Source organism: Rhinolophus sinicus, linkage group LG09 (genome assembly GCF_036562045.2).
Source record: "Rhinolophus sinicus isolate RSC01 linkage group LG09, ASM3656204v1, whole genome shotgun sequence".
Lineage (NCBI taxonomy): Eukaryota > Metazoa > Chordata > Mammalia > Chiroptera > Rhinolophidae > Rhinolophus > Rhinolophus sinicus.
This window is the reverse complement of record NC_133758.1, coordinates 104,394,781-104,412,506: the sequence shown is the minus strand read 5'-3', so window position 1 is coordinate 104,412,506 and position 17,726 is coordinate 104,394,781. Positions and strand designations below refer to the sequence as shown.

The 17,726-nt window shown below is 47.3% G+C and overlaps 2 protein-coding genes across 2 annotated transcripts; one reads left to right on the top strand and one right to left on the bottom strand.

Moving 5' to 3' along the window:
• Positions 1-3,484: 3,484 nt before the first annotated feature.
• LOC141573053 (uncharacterized) lies at positions 3,485-11,223 on the bottom strand. The gene is made up of 6 exons (XM_074339754.1): positions 10,981-11,223; positions 10,692-10,933; positions 10,183-10,546; positions 9,680-9,871; positions 8,171-9,217; positions 3,485-7,980 (listed from the first exon to the last, which is right to left on the bottom strand). Exons 1-6 carry the CDS (start codon positions 11,221-11,223, stop codon positions 7,789-7,791), a joined length of 2,280 nt encoding a protein of 759 aa, XP_074195855.1. The 3' UTR covers positions 3,485-7,788.
• On the top strand, positions 8,878-13,622 carry TRIL (TLR4 interactor with leucine rich repeats). Its single transcript, XM_019726167.2, has one exon. It carries the CDS (start codon positions 8,879-8,881, stop codon positions 11,318-11,320), a length of 2,442 nt encoding a protein of 813 aa, XP_019581726.2. The 5' UTR covers position 8,878; the 3' UTR covers positions 11,321-13,622.
• Positions 13,623-17,726: the final 4,104 nt, after the last annotated feature.

The following is a 17,726-nucleotide window of genomic DNA, read 5'->3' as shown; positions in this document are numbered from 1 at the left end:
TTGTAGCCGCCTGTTTCAGATGGAAACCCACCATGGCATTTTAGTTAAGCTGGTACTTATCATATTCCATCACCTCAGGGAATCATAAGAGTTATGCACTGATTATCACTGGGGTTCGTACATGCAAGGATACTTGAGTGAGTAGCCTAAGGGTGTCACTATTGGAACTTTTCCCAAATGGCTAGTTTCCCAGGAACACCCCACCAGTGCTAGCACAGTGGCTAAATAACACTTTTGAAGAGTCTACACTAATTTTGCCCAGAATTGTCAACATGCCAAATGGTGTTTACAACTATAGGGTCCTAACACCTTTATCGTGGTGGAAAGACAAGTCTAAGAATTTGCTAGTTTGACAACTTAGGGGTGAAGCAAAGAAGTCTTCCAGGAGACAACTTTGATATATATTATCCTGTTCATCAGGGATTAATGTAAAACCCACTGGATATCATGAGCTGTTGAGATCAGACAAGCACAGTGTGGAAAAGCACCTTCCATTGCATAATGTGCATATTTTACATAAAACATCATATTTAACAAACTTTATCAATTCCAATGATATTGAAAAATACTCCATGGAAGAAATGCAATAGATTCCTTGACGTTTAAAGCTTGAAGGGATCTTACTGAGCATTTATTTCAATGTTCCTCAAATTGGCTAGGTTCCCAGGAACACCCACCCGTGCTAGCTCTGTCCACCTCTCCCCATTTCTTTTATTTCTTTTCCACAGGATTTCTCAAAATCTGGAATGTGCTACAGTGTACTGTGACTTTCCAAGAACGAAACATGGGGTATGACCCATCCTGACCACGGAAACTCCTTTTCTCTCATAACCTTTTAACTTTACAGGGGTCATTACTGATGATAAGAACCCTCTGGGCAAATACTGATGTATTATAACCACATGACCTTACAGAGCAACAAACGGATGCCCAGAGTGGTCCAATGAGTCACTGTGTGGACTAAATGACCACAGAGCTATCCCAGAATCTAGGCCTGTCTGTACAGCTGTTCAGGGAGAACTGTGCACAGAGGACTGAACGCTCTGGGCCGAGGAAGCCTGGAGAAGAACAAGGAGACAATGAAAAGATGGTAACAGAACCGTTCTGTAAGGAAAGGTGGAAGAACCAGTTACCTGAGAATGTGGCTTCCTCCCCTACCTTTCTGCTCCACCTTTGTTAAAGACGTACAATTTAAGAAAAGCCCCTGTGGTGGGTGTTACAGAAGACACCAAAAAGCTGAGCACAAGACTCAGACATGCCCTATAGGACCTCAGATTCTTACTAAGAAGACACACGTGAAGTTGAAATGTTAGCAACAATCCGATTTTCTAACACGTGTAGTTCCTAAGCATTTTTACATACATTTCCCCAAATTCTTATGTCGGGCAAGTGTGATTTGTCCTTTTTCATATGTGAGAAATGAACCACTGGCCAGAGGCTGTGATGTGGCACGAGGTCAGAGACCTATACTAGCAAGTGGATTCCATCTTCCAATCACCCTATCCATATCTCATGTGTAGTTTATGACAAATGTTTGGCTTTTTGCTGACATCTGCAAATGCTTGGGGGTATTTACACTATATACAGTAAATTGTTTGACTATTCAAGAGTATTTCCATTACCAAGATTGATTTTTTGAAAAAGGTTTATAAGAAAAACCATTTGTAACAAAGGAAGGACATGGCAGGGCAATGGGAAAAGTAAGAGTGAATATGGTATTATATACATTTTACCACAGACTTTCAACTGCAAAACCAAATGTTCATTGTTGAAAATTTTGATCATAGGGAAAAGTTGAATCAGAAAAAAAACTCACCAATCAAAGCAAAGCAGTGTCCAACAATGCCCTCATTCCTCAAATGTTTAAGGCCATCATACTACAAAACTTGACAATTTACATTAAGCTTTTGAAAATTATTTAGTTCTAAGTATCTTTAAGTGGTAATAACTACTTTTTTTTTCAACCTACAACATATTATAGCAGACAATAAATAAAGATGCTAAAAGCATTCACATTTGAGGCATATCAGTTATATTTTGGAAGTTAAAGAGGAATGCACGGGGGCTACAGGAGCGTCCTTACTGACCCATTCGCACTCTACCATCCTGCCTGCAGCCATATCCAGGGCTATGGCTGGAACCTTTGATCTTGAGTCACACTCCAGCATATGGTGCTACTAAACATAATCAAAGTGCAAATCTTTATGGAAAATTACAGAGACTCTGAAAAGGGGATGGATGCTTCCTTCCTCTAATTTCCTTTCCTGCCATGTTCCTGGTCTTAAGTAAAAAACATTTGGCCTTTTGATGAAATCTGCAAACACTTTGAGGATATTTACACTGTATGTAGTCAATTATTGGACTGTCCAAGATTATTTCCATTACTGAGATTGACAGACTGTTTCTTGCCAGGATACAGCCACGGTTTTCAGCGACATGGGTATGACATTGCCTCCTTATCCAGTAACTTTAGAATAAAGAGACATCTGCAGCTCGGGGGGGGGGGGGGGGAGGTGACGAGTTGGGGTGGGGGGTGCTTGACATTTGTACATCCAGATTTTGATAATAAATCACTGAAATTTTACAGGATGAGTTGGTAATCTTTAACATCAATAGTCATCAAAAGAGGTGTTCCCCCACAAATATTTTCAAGCCATTAATTATAACAATTCAGATCAGGTTGTGAGAAAAATAGTAACATTTTAAGAATTAAATTCCCTTCAAATAGATGTCAGCCCATCAAAGAGAGTGGGAGATAATTCAGAAACGAATCTCATATCCAAGTTGGTCATCTTCGCCCTCTTGTCAAGGTTCTGTTGTTAAGTCTGAGGAACTGTAATGTACCTAAGCCTGGAGAAACAGGTGCCAGGCAAGCTTGCAATCTAGAAAGAACTTGGGACCCAGGAAAGCTTGTGTGCTGTATCTCATGGTTACTGATGATTGTACCCAAGCCTTAAGCAAATTGTTTTTAATAATGTATTATTTAAAAAATAAAAAAAGACATCTGAAGGACCATTCAAAACGTTTAATCAAGTACAGACGAGTCCACTTTCAGCTGGTGGGCACTGGCACGGCTGGGCTGGGTGTTCATGGCTTCTGTCTGCCCTGAGCAGGCAGTGCCAGACCTCACTGGCTGATGCTCTTACTGTACCAGTTGTTAAATATTTTGAACATCACCCCAAACTGGCCTCATTAGTTGTACACACAGGCATGTATCAACAGGGTGCCTAGCAAGGTCCAACTATAAAAATCTGGGGTCAGAAGCCTATGGTTTAGATTGCGGTCTGCACTCTATCATTACAGCGGCAGATCATTCCAGAAGTCAGCTAAGTTCTCTAGCTCTTAGCATCCTCTCCCCAAACTAGAAATATGACTCATCCTCACCTAACGGCCTCGTGAGACTTATGTTGAGTTTAAACCAGATTTAGATACGAAAGTATTTGTTGATAAATTTTTTTATTTATTTCAAAGAAATATACATCGTAATTGTACATCATGTAGAAAATGCCAAAGAGTGTAAATAATTATTCAGTCTCTCACCATGTAAAGACCATAACTGTTGACATTTTTAACAACTTTCTTCCAGCTTTTTATAAAAACCCCTTGACAATTCAACAACAGCTGTGAGGACCACAAAAATGAAATAAAACAAGGCAGCTAGGTGGGGATATAAATGGCCAAATAAATGTTATTACTGCAGTATGAAGAAATCCAAATAAAAGAATAATGGAAAGTTGTACCATAAAACACAATTACCGATGTGGTTCCTAGAGATGACAAATATTTTAGAGTACTTATTTAGAAATAAGAGACACTTTTATACCTAAAGGATTTCCTTAGGCTACTGACTCAATACTATGCTCAGGGAGGACACCATGATATTACTGCTATAAAATTTCAGTTACACAAAAACAAACTTTATACTGTGACCATAAACAGTGTGTGGATTTGCCTTATTGCCTAAGTCATTATGCTCAGTCAACAACTGCCTTTCCTTTTGTAGCTTGCCAGAACTGCCTACAGTCAGTCACTGTAGTTCTTGAAGTTATGCAATCTGTTTATACATGTCGGTTTCAAACAATCAGGCATCTTTGAACTGATGGATAAGAATTTTCCTTGGACATAAAACCCAGTGTGTTGGGAGCAGTTACCTTGACAATGGCCTTAAACACGTACAGGGTTAGGTGGACGGATGCTTTCCACAGAGGTGTTAGTGCTCGATTGTTTTCTTCTCGAAAGACCAGGGCTATCACAGCTAATGGTGCTCATCGTATGTATTTACTGTAGGATGGCACCAGCCTCTGGGATCATCATCTCAGTTACATTTAACTCTCAGCCACGCTAAGCTTTGTCTCGCTCCTCTTTCTATCCCTGGACTCCTAGCAAAGGAGACACTGACATGTCCGAGCAGGCCCCTAAGAATTCTCGTTCAGTACCTTAGACAATACCTGGGAATGTGCTCACTGAAGATCCCCAGGCCCTCTTCTGGAGGTTCTGCGTCAGCTTCTCTGGGGGTGGGCCTAGGGTCCTGTATTCATAAGCTCCTCAGTTTCCTCTGCTGTAAAATGGGGATAACAATAGTTCCTACCTCACAAGGTAGCTGTGGAAATAAATTAGTTCCTTTAGGCCGAGTGCCTGGACCACTGGTTGGCACTCAGCTCTATGTAAGTGCTTGTCATTACCATTGTTACTATTCGAATATGCTCCATCAATCGTGAACAGGTGTTTTGGAAATACTGTCTATTAGTTTTCTCAAAATTTAGTGTGCGTAAAAATCATCTGATGGTTTATAAATGCAGGTGCCAGGACTTCGCCCCTCCTCCCAGGGATTCTGATTTAATAAGGCAGATACCTAGCAGGGAATCTGTATTCCTATATTTCCTTAAGGAGGAAAATGAAGAATTAGCAGATACACTGTAAACCAGGGGTTCTCCTTTTCACATTCCTCATCCCTAAGGCAAAGAAACTTGTCTCTCAGACTGGGGCAAAGATGAGGCCCATTCACATAAGAGTTTGGGGGAGGGCATTTGATAACATGCCAAGGGACCATTGGGGCGTCTCAATTTCCTACTTCATCTGTCAAGGGCCATACTGTCTGTCTGGGGTTGGCTCACATGAGCTGAGGAAGCAGCTGCCGTCCCTGCAGGCTGCCCTGAGTGAGCTCCGGAAAGCTGCTCCAGCCAAGCTTGGCAGGCCCACCTCTCCCTGCAGCGGGGGCTCGGCCTCAGCTCTCCTCCCCTAACCTGTCCTGCTCCAGGGTAGCCAGGGCCAACTCAGGTCAGCTCTAGGGGCAGTTGAACACATGGCCTGAGATCCTTCCTGCCTCTGCAGCTGCAGTTCAGTGGAACCGCAGGTTGCTTGGGAAGAAAGCGCTGTACTTCCCTGGTCCCTGGCGAGCTCAAGAAGATTCCATGCCTGGGCAAGAACACCTGAGAACCCTTACAACACATATGTGTCATGGAACCAGCTTGCCTGTGTTCCTGACCTCTGAAACTACCCACAGTGTGCTTGAGAGTTAAAGGGTGAGCTTTCCAAAAGGGAAGTGACAAAGCTCGTTTGTCTTATGAACAGCACTTCTTTCGGGATGTTCACTTGTGTTTATGCAAATTATACTTTTAAGCATAATCAATACTTGAACCTCCTGGGAACTGATCAAGCCTGGATCCACCCGTAAACAAAGACATTACGTAGTTAAGAGATAGGCATTTAAATGGAGACAACTATGTCCTTGCTTTCACTAAAAATTATTGCTTTTTATAGAAAATTAGGCATAGGCCATGTTATAATAAAATAGAATTAACATTTAAAAAAAAATGCTTTCCTGCGTACTCCTGTAATTTTCCTCCCCGTTCTTTCTAAATCCATGTACTTTCTCCTCCTAAAATGCTACATATGGACAAGCCTGTCTCAAATATTTGAGAAGCCCAGGGTTAGTGTATGAGAGAAAACCCCTGGCCTGAGGCCCCTTCCCCTCCCCCCTCAGCTCTGGCTCCAGAATTACCGGGAGTCTCCCAGAGGCCTCCTGGGCATAACAGTGGAAATACCAGCCCACACCTCCAGATTATTTTTGCATAGCTGCCCTTTGGCCTTCTCTTGGTCCCAGGAGTAAATAGATTTGTGGCATGACTGGTCCCCAGGAGGACAGATGGGGGAAAGGCCTGTACAGACTTAGGCAGTTGAGTCGGGAATTCCAGGGTCCCAGGAACCGGGAGAAGGATTGGGGGTACGGGCTGTGAGTGGACACATCCCTTTGGAAGCCCCAAACCCTGCTCTTATGGGGGCTGACACAACCAGAGGAGGACTGAAACATGATCCTCTAAATTACAGGGCTCAGGATAGGGACCCAGGTTGCCCTATTCCAAGAGTGAAGCTATATATACAGTATCTATACAAAATATATACAGTCTGCGTGAATACCTGGGTCTGGATGTTCTATCAACACATGTCCCACACAAACCACCGCAGATTCCAAGGTTCTAGAAGGCAAGAACTAGACAGATAACATTTTCTTTGTATATCACCTGGTTTATTTAGGCAGAGACAGCTCTTGATGTTGCAGTGTGGGTACGATTAGGTCAACTGCTTGCTGGACATCCTTAAAGGGGAATAAGGAATATTTATTTGGAAGTCATTGTATGAGCAAGGGTTGTGTGATACTATCAAAAAATACAGATGTCAAAAAAATCTCATCAACAAAGATTCAGATAGAAGTTCTGGTGGTTCCTAAATCACTCTCTTGCGTATGTTCCCATGCTTCCCCCCTGAGCACCCTTCTTACCTGCATGTAGGTATTACTCAGTACTGCCTGACGCTGGAAGCCTTCCTCTGCTCTCAGTTCAGGCAGAGTTCTCCTCCTCAGGGCTCCCACAGCGACACTGCACAGCTCTTACCACCTGCCCACACTGCTCCTTGCCCATCAGTCTCCCTATGAAGCATCTGTCCCTGAGGCCTGGCACAGCATTCCCATGTTCATCCTGAGGCTTGGCACGTGCTAACTTCTCACTAGATGCCTCTTGCCTGATAACTAGCAGCAATATAGAGTTAATGCCATTTGGGGGTTGCTTTTACAGCTCTACTTTTTTATTACCAGGGAATCTAAGTACTGCTAGATTAAAACAAAATACCACTTGAACTCCTGGAAGAGAGAGATGGTCTGAAAACAAATCACACGTCTGAACGTGTAGCGTTACAGACATGAAGACCATTGGGGCTACTTACGAAAACCACATAAATGTACTCTAGATCGTCAGCTTCTTGAGGGGAAGATACGTCTTTCCTTTAATTTTCCACCGAGTGGGTCCTTAAAATTACATTTTCTGAACACTTTGGGGTGGGGTAGGCAGAAGGGGGCCTTTATTTTTAGCAAGATAGTTTGCATGAACAAATGGTAATTAACAGCTCTTTCTTGCCCATTCTCATTCCCAGCAGGGGCTGCCCTCAAAGGAGCAATTGATAAATGCTCCATTCTCTATTGATAATAAATGATAAGACTTCCCCAACTAAGCCAGGCCTGAGAACTTTTGGGCCTAAAGACACTGAAGATCACTGCAAGCCCAGACATAAAGGGGAGCAACACCCCCCCCCCCCAGCTATCCCCGCAGGGAGCAGTTACCGGAGGGTCTGGTAAGGTAATTTTATATATATGCACACGTGCAGGACTGGAGGAGAATTAATAAGATTAAATCACCAAAATCTGACAGAGGCACTTTCACGGTGGTAGAACCAGTTCTGAGCTTTCTCCATGCTCTAGCCTAAAGCAGAGCCAAGCAAATAACTCAGTTCAGATCCCTAAAGGGGGCGGTGCCTCTCCTCCGCTACCATCCACGTCAAAAACCCAAACACGCCACAGTTAGAAGGGGTCGACCTAGCCTCTGCTGACAGCAGCCCGCCAACAGCTCTTTGCAGACAAACTGTGCTCCCCAAAACTTCTGTAGAATGCTGGCGGACTCCGTGCTGCCCAAACTTCCCGCAGGGTGGTACCTGGAAGAGCAAGTGACTTAAAAACCAGTAAAACAAGCCGCGCTCCTACTGATCCGAAGAGATTGGTGTACTCGTCTAAAATAAAAAGGTCTCTGTCTGCAAATCCCGTTTGCTCGACCGGTAATCCACCCCCGCCCCCAGCCCAGCGTGTCCGCCTCGTACAGCTGTTTTTAATCCCTACTTTTCTCACTTGGCGTCCCGGCCTCGGGCTGACCAGACGCGGAGCCTCCTCCCCCTGCCGGGGTCTATCCTCCCTCCGCCGTCTCCTCTTTCCTCGCCTGCATCCCCGGGGGGCAGAGTGTGGGAAGAACGAATTTCCGCCCGGTTTCCTCGCCACTCGCCGACTTGGGTCCCTTCCGGACGCAGCCTGCGCACCGCGGCTCCTCCCCCGGCTCTTCCACTGAGACCGCACTCCCAGTCCCGGACCCAGAGCGAGGAGGCGCGGGCTGCGGGGGCTGAGCCGCCGCGGCGCAGCAGCCAAGCCGCGCCCCGAGCAGCTCTTGGAAGGGCTCCCGCCTGCAGCTGGGGAATCCACTCGGCGGGGAGAATCCGTGCCAGGGAATCCAGCTCTCCGGACTCGAGCTGCAAACAAAAACCTCAGTTCTTGCTCCCCCCTCCACCCCACGACGCGCACCCGGAGAAACATTTTCTGCAGAAATGCAACAAGTAGCACCCGTAGCTCGCGCAGCGCCCTGCGCCGCCTGACTTGGCTGAGCGAAGCCCGCCTGCAGAGACCCGGGCCAGCCACCGGACAAAGGGCGGAGGAGGGGCTGGACCGCGGAGCGCAGTCCGAAAGAGGCCATTTAGCGACTCTGGCCAGGCCAAGGGGAATGCAGAGGAGACACAGAGCCGGAGGGCCAAGAGGACGATCCGGCCGCTGCACGCTGGGCGGGCGGCGATGGAGGCTGCCCGCGCCGTGCGCTTCCTGCTTGTGGTGTGCGGCTGCCTCGCACTTCCACCGCGGGCCGAGCCCGTGTGCCCGGAGCGCTGCGATTGCCAGCACCCCCAGCACCTCCTGTGCACCAACAGGGGCCTCCGCGCCGTGCCCAAGACCAGCTCGTTGCCGAGCCCCCAGGACGTGCTCACCTACAGCCTTGGCGGCAACTTTATAACCAACATCACGGCCTTCGACTTCCACCGCCTGGGACAGCTCAGACGGCTGGACCTGCAGTACAACCAGATCCGCTCTCTGCACCCCAAGACCTTCGAGAAGCTCTCGCGACTGGAGGAGCTCTACCTAGGGAACAACCTCCTGCAGGCGCTCGCCCCAGGCACGCTGGCCCCACTGCGCAAGCTGCGTATCCTCTACGCCAACGGAAACGAGATCGGCCGCCTGAGTCGCGGCTCCTTCGAGGGCCTGGAGAGTCTAGTGAAGCTGCGGCTGGACGGAAACGCCCTGGGGGCACTGCCGGACGCGGTCTTTGCTCCCTTGGGCAACTTGCTCTACCTACATCTGGAGTCCAACCGGATCCGCTTTCTGAGCAAGAACGTCTTCGCCCAGCTGGGCAAACTGCGCTTCCTCAACCTCTCTGCCAACGAGCTGCAGCCCTCCTTACGCCACGCGGCCACCTTCGCACCGCTGCGCTCACTTTCCACCCTCATCCTCTCGGCTAACAGCCTGCAGCACCTCGGGCCGCGAGTCTTCCAGCACCTGCCGCGCCTCGGCCTACTCTCGCTTAGAGGCAACCAGCTCACGCACCTCGCGCCGGAGGCCTTTTGGGGGTTGGAGGCCCTGCGTGAGTTGCGCCTGGAGGGCAACCGGCTGAGCCAACTGCCGGTGGCGCTGCTGGAGCCTCTGCACAGCCTGGAGGCACTGGACCTGAGCGGCAACGAGCTGTCCGCTCTGCACCCCACTATCTTTGGCCACCTGGGCCGGCTGCGCGAGCTCAGCCTACGCGACAACGCACTCAGCGCCCTCTCCGGGGACATCTTCGCTGCCAGCCCGGCCCTCTACCGCCTGGATCTAGATGGCAACGGCTGGACCTGCGACTGCCGGCTACGGGGCCTGAAGCGATGGATGGGCGACTGGCACTCGCAAGGCCGGCTTCTCACCGTCTTTGTGCAGTGTCGCCACCCCCCGGCCCTGAGGGGGAAGTACCTGGATTACCTGGACGACCAGCAACTGCAGAATGGGACTTGTGCAGATCTCTCGCCGTCGGTTTCCCCGACAGCCGATGATGGCGAGCGGTGGCCCTTACCCACTGCCACCGGGGAGGAGATAGCGCCCCCTACAGGTAGCCTCGCAGAGGAGCTGCCGCTACAGCCGCAGCCCCAGCAGCGGGGGCGATTACTGCCCGGGGTAGCCTGGGATGGAACAGCCAGGGAGCTCTTGAGCAACCGCAGCGCCCTGAGGCTGAGCAGACGGGGCCCAGGTCTCCAGCAGCCGGGCCCCTCCGCCGCTGCTGCCGCGGAGTGGGTTCCACAGCCCCTGGACCTGCTCGAGAAGGCCGAGTTGGGACGTCCGACTCTGGTTGATCCTGAGCATGCGGAGCCCACCCCGACGGCTGCGCCCAACTCTGCGCCACTGCCTGCCGGCGACCCCTGGCAGCGTGCGGCGAAGCAGCTCCTAGCCGCTCAGCAGCAAGAGAGCGCTGCGCAGTCCCACAGCGGGGTCGGTCTGCCGCCGCTGGTGTCCGATCCGTGTGACTTCAACAAGTTCATTCTGTGCAACCTAACGGTAGAGGCGGTGGGCGCCGACAGCGCCTCGGTACGCTGGGCAGTGCGGGAGCACCGCAGCCCCCGGCCGCTGGGCGGCGCGCGCTTCCGCCTGCTCTTCGATCGCTTTGGCCAGCAGCCAAAATTCCACCGCTTCGTCTACCTGCCGGAGCGCAGCGACTCGGCCACTCTGCGCGAGCTGCGCGGAGACACCCCCTACCTGGTGTGCGTAGAGAGCGTGCTGGGGGGCCGCGTCTGCCCGGTGGCCCCCCGCGACCACTGCGCAGGGCTGGTCACCCTGCCCGAGCCTGGGGGCCGGAGCAGCGTCGACTACCAGCTGCTGACCTTGGCCCTGCTGGCGGTGAATGCGCTGCTAGTGCTCCTGGCCTTGGCTGCCTGGGCGTCACGCTGGCTGCGGAAGAAGCTGCGGGCCAGGCGAAAGGGAGGGGCTCCTGTCCACGTTCGCCACATGTACTCCACCCGACGGCCCCTGCGCTCAATGGGCACCGGCGTGTCTGCCGACTTCTCTGGATTCCAGTCGCACCGGCCGCGTACCACCGTGTGCGCGCTCAGCGAGGCGGACCTCATCGAGTTCCCCTGCGACCGTTTCATGGACAGCGGGGGCGGTGGCGCGGGTGGCAGCTTGAGACGGGAGGACCATCTCCTGCAGCGATTTGCAGACTAGATCCAGGGCCTCCAGGGCTGTGGAGACCATTCATTGGCCTTAAGGAGCTACCTCTCTGGTGGGCCCCTCAACCCACCGCAGGGGAAGGTCTCATTTTATCACGTCTCTCCTTTCCCCCTTTTGTGCATTTGCCAGAGGGGCCAAAGGGAACAGACAGTCAATGCGGCGCCACCCCCCAAATCCCAGTACTCACTCATGAAGTAAATGGATGGTACTTGGTGGTCAAGGCCAAGAATAGGGGACACATGGATGACGGGGTCCAGAGGTGGGAGGCCTTTTTTATGTGGAGACCTTGGTTTTCGTGGTATCGCAATGCAATAGCCTGGCCCCTTTTGGAGTAGAAAAGGGTGCTTGTTCTCCCAACATGAACAGAAAAAGATTTGGATGCATACTTTTTTATTTGTTCAGTGTCCAACAGAGGCGTTTTGGTCCTATTTAAGGAAAAAGGAACTTATTACCATTACAAAGGACATTTGACAAGTGACTCCACTGGTATGGTGGTCTCTGCCAAGAAGGATGATTTAAACAGGTGGGAAAATCAAACACTTGCCAAGGAACTCTTTAATGGTGGTTAATAGAACATTCAGGATAATTTAATGTTTAAGTAATTAGAGACGCTATTTTTCTTTCTCTTTTTTTTTTTTCAACAATGTGAAGAGCTCGGACATTTAACAAACTGGTCAATAAACTCCAGGACTCTTTTAGTTGAGCTGGGAGTTCAACTATTTTCTTTTTAACATTAACACCACAAGAACGTTTGCTGACCTTGGGGTTAACTAAAGATTACATACTTTCTCTGGAGAAGGCTGCCTGCAAGACTTCTCTGTCAGGGTTGCTCCTGTGGCTTTTTAATTTTATTTTTTTAAACCTGTATATGTTAAAGGATATTTCAATGCCAGATTTGATGAAAGAATGTAATGTGTATGGGAATGATGACCCCATAGGGAACACCTGTGGTCCAGTTTTCCCACCACATCTCTGACAATGTGTTCAGATTGGAATAGGATGTGGTACTTCTCATGTTTTTATCAGTGACACTCAGTGACTGTGCCCTCTTTCCCTGTAGTCGCACAGTTAAGTGATAAAGGTAATTTCCTAATGGGGAGCAAGAGGTGATTGTCAACCGATAGTGTGATGTTTGAGCACATTTATGTCTTAATCTATATGAACTGGTAGAAGGGAAGAAATTACTGGGGGGAAAATGTGAAAAAAATGTACATCAGTGGTTGTCTGTTTCTACTAAAACCAGAAGATTGTTGAGTACTTAAACCTCACTGTGAAATAATTCTATATTTTGCAAATTAATCCTTCCACTACCCAGTGTTTTACCGTGTTATTAAATTGTATCTTTTAGTTAATAGCTGCAGTATTTCTTTTAAATGTTTTTGTTTTAAACTTAGGGTTAGGCTCCTTTATTTGCTCTGTTGTTTTCAACTATTTGAGATACTTTCGTTCCCTGATATTTATGAAGTACATGTTTATCACTAAATGTAGTGCCTTGGTTTACATGAATAATTTTGTGTGTGGTCTAAAAATGTAGTCACTACGAGGGTGTACATGGTTATATTGACCGTGGTTATGAATCCATTGGCAGAGTAGGGTGCCATGGACGCCACTACAATGGTGCTAAGGCGAACAGTAATCTTCTGTTTAGAGCCTTAAGCCCCTGAGGGTCCTGATGACTCAGGGAATCTATCACAGTCCAGGGGTCCTTCACCCCCAATCCACTCCTTTTATGTTTGGCCTCCATTGAACCAGGCCTGCCCTTGTCCCGACAGCTGAGTAGGAACTTAGGGATCTAAATGAGCTGATCTTTGTTTATGTTCAGATGAATAAATGTCCAGACCACTTAAAGTACAGCTGCTTTTCTGGCAGTCTCATCTGTGGGGTCAAAACTTAATAAACCACAGGAAATAGACTGTCATTCTTAGTTTGCTGCCAGAGCTGGTTTCAGATTCCAAGCTTATTGGTACGTGGGAGAGGTATAGTTGTTTGTTCTTATTTGCAACCTTTGGAGTATCTTGCACCTTTCATGTTCCTCGCTTTTCTTCATTCATAGAGCGATTGCATCTCTTAGCGGTTTCTTTTGCACAAAAAGTGTAATATTGAGTCCCATTGGAAGTCTGGAAAAGACCTCTGTTTCTTCCCATGACTCACCCTCTTTACTGCAGGTCATCACTGAAAATGCTTAATGCCTGGATCTATGTAAAAACAGTTTCACTGAAAAAAGCCTTTCAGTGGGAAATGAATAAATGTTATACATTGTTGTTCAGTTACGTCAATAAACCCACGTACTAATAGAGATGTGTTATTGTTGGGGTTGCCAATATTTTACACACTTTCATAATGATATACCGCGTTTTTCTACAGCAGTTTTCATCAAGGAAAATGAAACATAAGCATGAAGTCTTTCGTCCTCTTTCAAAGTGTTGTTTTTTTTTAAATTTCCCTTTCCGTGGTTGTATGACTTTATGCCTACGAACAATGAGATGACTCTAAAAGCACATGGTCAGCCATGATGTGAAAATACTGTTAAAACACCAGTGACAGCAAGATGATTGGGTCTCAGCAGGCATCAGCTGTTTGAAGGAAACTGAATTAAAAGTCAAGCCCTTTGACTGTCATGGTCAATAAGAAAAAGGAATTATCTTGAACTGGAGGTCGATTTTGCCATTACAAAGTTTATGACAAGATAAAATCCCTAAAGAAAAAAGAATCAACGTTGTATGAGGTAGGAGTGTTCAAATAAGGGGCCATTGAAGCAGTCTGGGATGTGAGGGGACCCTCAGCTCAACCAGTAAGATTATTGCCTTCATAACGCCGATCATTTGGTGACGCTACCTGGTAATAATTAGCATGTGATCACAACACCTTCACTAATTTGCCATATACTTGTTTTTTTTCTATATGGCAACATAGGCAGCTACTGTATATTCAGAAGCCATTAAAACAGACAATGGATCACCTGGTATTTATAGTTCACCCCTCCCCTGTCTGCTTCTAAGGCTTGGAGATAAGTGACAAGGAAGCATTCAAAATTCCAGACCAGGATTGAAACAGATTCCTACTCAGTCTTAGACCTTCACCATCTCAGAGAATTATAAGCATGTATTTGGCGTCAGGCACTATTTTAAGAGCATTCCCTACCCTAATTCATCCAGTCCTCATAATAAAACCCTCTGAGGTAGGTACCATTACTATCTTCACATTAGAGTTGAGGAAACTGAGGCATAGAGAAGTTAGGTATTCTGACCAAGCTCCCTGAGTGGGGCTGAGGGGGAGGATAGAGTCTGGATTGGAAGCCAGGCTGGCTGGCTCCAGACGCCTTGCTGCTGCCTTGTGTGTACATACCCATGACAACCGATAAAACATCAGGGGACTGTACTTAAGAGTCACCATGAATGTGTCTCTTCCCCAACACAACACTTTAAAAATCACCTCTAAGGAGTGCGGCCTGTATTTTCGGCCTACTTTTCTTAACGTGTATAATACATCAATAGCAGTTTGTAGTGATACATCATTCGTCCTTAAATATTTCATGAGAGACACGAGGTGCATCTCACAGCCACAAATGCTTCACTCTGTCCTGACCTGGGTGGGTCACTGTTGTGCGCTGGGAGCTTAGTTCTCTCCCCTGCTTTGTGAGCTCCCTTGGGACAAGGATCCCATCTTGCATTTCTCTTTGTGTCTCTGCAGGGCCTGGCTAGCTCAGAGTAGAGGTCCTGGCTACCTGCTTATTGATGAGTGCTACAAGGCATCTGTTCAACCTTTGCCCGCTGAGACACACATGCCAGATGCTGTTGACATAAGTGATATACACTTGTGGGTTGGGTCAGGTCATTTAACAGCTGTAATTCCACCCAAATATACATTTATATGGCAATGGTTGAAAACTGGTGGGTGCTATAAGACGGTGTGTTTGACTGGAGGTATAATATGATTCCACATTTTCTATCATTAATACAGGAATACTGTTCTCAAAAAAGTGAACATTTGGGATATTTTACACACATTTCCTCCCTTTGTGTACTATTTGTAGATTTCACTTTGCTTAGCAAAAAGCTTGGATTATGTCGTATTTCTGTTAGCATTCCTATCATCTAGCCTAGTGCATTTCACGTAGTAGATTCTCAACAAATATTAGTAGAATTTTTTTAAATGTAAGCGTTAATCCTATTAGGAAGAAGGGAGTTACGGTAGGAGGAATTTTTCATTGAAGATCTTTTGGATCTACCGAAGCCTGAGTTTTTGCTTTCTAGGACATGGAACAGAAAATTACTGTATACACACTGACTACTTTATTTTCCACCCAGCCCCATTCTTTAGTAACTTCTTCCCCCACAAAAATCACGACTGAGACTTTCTGAAAAATTCAAGGCATGAAAATAATTTATGAATTTCTTTCTGCACCAGAAAGGCACAATAAGACAAGTGTTTATGTGAGATAAGGGACATTTCAGTGACATTGGGAGGCATGAATTGAAGTATAGGCAACTAGTTCCACCAAGTAAATGATTATCTGCTGTTGCCAGAGTGAGCCATTTCAGTGGCTGATGAGGCTGCTGACCTTGGCAGATTTATCATCATTACCCCAGGAGACAGAAACCAATATCTCTATTCTTGTGGACACACATCCATAAAAGGAGGCACAATCCAGTGGAAAAGAATGTGTGTGTATAGGTGTGTGTGTGTCTGTGTGAGAGAGAGAGAGATTGGTTTCTTACATTTTCTTCCTTCTTTTAACTTTTTTTTCTATTTTTACTGAAAAGAGAAGATGACATCAGGCCTCTGGTCTGCAAGCTCAGATTCACAATAGCTACTCCAGTCTGCAAGACTTCAAGGGGCATAGTTTTTCCTTATAAGGGAGCTGAATAGGGCAGCAAAACATGGACAATCTGTGTTATCATCTCTCAGGCTGTGATTGCCATCTGATTAGGGAGGCCACAGTTGAAGGATGTGACCTTGGCTGAGACTGCTGCTAGCTGTCTCCCCTCACCCTCTACCCCAGCATGGTGCTAACTGCTTTCTGGCCTGGAGTTTAGAGGCAAACTCTGGGACCTGTGTCCACAAACAGCACCAAGGCTGCTTAGGTCATAGGTGGAGCAGAGCCCCATGGAAGCAGTTGTGGGGAAAGACATGGAAGGGGGAGAGGGCTGGGTGCTCAGTCCACAGCAGGCCTGGGAGAAGGTTAAGGAGAGGAGAGGGGCTTCATTTGCAGAAAGAAGCGCTGGCCATTTGTTTTAGTTTGCTAGTGTTGCTGTAACGAAGTAGTCCACACGGAGTACCTTAAACAACAGACATTTATTGCCTCGTGGTTCTGGAGGCTAGAAGTCCAAGATGTCCTCAGGGTTGGTTCCTTCTGAGGCCTGTGAGGGATAACCAGCTCCATGCTTCTCTCCTAGCTTCTGGTGGTTTTCTGGCAATCTTTGCTGTCCTGGTCCTCAGCCTGCAGCTGCAGCAGCCCAAGTCCTGCCTTCATCTTCTCATGGTATTCTTCCTGTGTGCTGTCTGAGTCCATTTTTCCCCCTTTTGTAAGGACACTAGTCATCTTGGAGTGGGGGCCCCACCCTACTTCAGTTTGACATCAGCTTAACAGTAATTACATCTGCAATTACCGAATTTTAAAATAATGTCACATTCTAAGGTACTGGGGATTAGGATTTAAGATCTGATTTTTTTGTGTTTGGGGGGGGGACACACACAATTCAGCCCATAACAAAATCCAGTCTGTTGATGGTTGTTTCAGTTGGGAGTATTTTCCTGATTATTAATTAAAATAAACAGGGAAGGGGCATGAACACAGGAGAGGAAATGGTGGAGCACTTGATTTTTTTCTAGCAAAGCGTAGAGAGGTGAGACAGTGAAGCCTGTGGGGCTGAGCAGTAGGATTCCCCCATCGTTCACCAGGACAGTCGTCTTTTTGAGGACACGGCCAATATCTGAATTGAAATATGATAAGTCCCCAAAACTTTTGCAAACTGCCAGTGCTGTATGAATTTCAGCTGTCCAGGAGAAATTACCCAAAGTTCTAGGCGTAATGCCTTCAGACATATGGGGATGCTCGCCTGAGGGGCCTTTCTCCTCTCCTGTGTTCTGGAATCTGGTGGAATATGTGGAACGGAGCGGCTCCTTCAGAGGAGTCTGTTGTTTCAGCCACTCACCTTCCTAATAGGACAGTGTTTTCAAAATACATGATCTAGTTCCTTCACAAATGCCAAGGTAGAATGAAATTCAGCTAAGACAGAGTGCTGAGTGCTTTGTTAGATGCGCATATGCGTTATTCAGTCTTCACAGAAGCCAATAATACGAGGTCTGATAATTAAGTTTGTGAACTCATCCTAGAAAAAGTGCTACATACCTCGTTGCTGAATATCACTATGATCACCTTCAAAGTACTCCCCTTGGG

Bases quoted from the DNA above. Each gene is read 5' to 3' on its own strand.
- LOC141573053 (XM_074339754.1), bottom strand. From the start codon at position 11,223: ATGAGGTCCGCCTCGCTGAGCGCGCACACGGTGGTACGCGGCCGGTGC. The intron at 10,547-10,691 runs GTACCGAGGCGC...CTGAGCGGCTAG, and splicing joins GTGCTCCCGCACTGCCCAGC to GAGCTGCTTCGCCGCACGCT. The intron at 9,218-9,679 runs GTGCGTGAGCTG...GTTGTTCCCTAG, and splicing joins CAAAAGGCCTCCGGCGCGAG to GTAGAGCTCCTCCAGTCGCG.
- TRIL (XM_019726167.2), top strand. From the start codon at position 8,879: ATGGAGGCTGCCCGCGCCGTGCGCTTCCTGCTTGTGGTGTGCGGCTGC.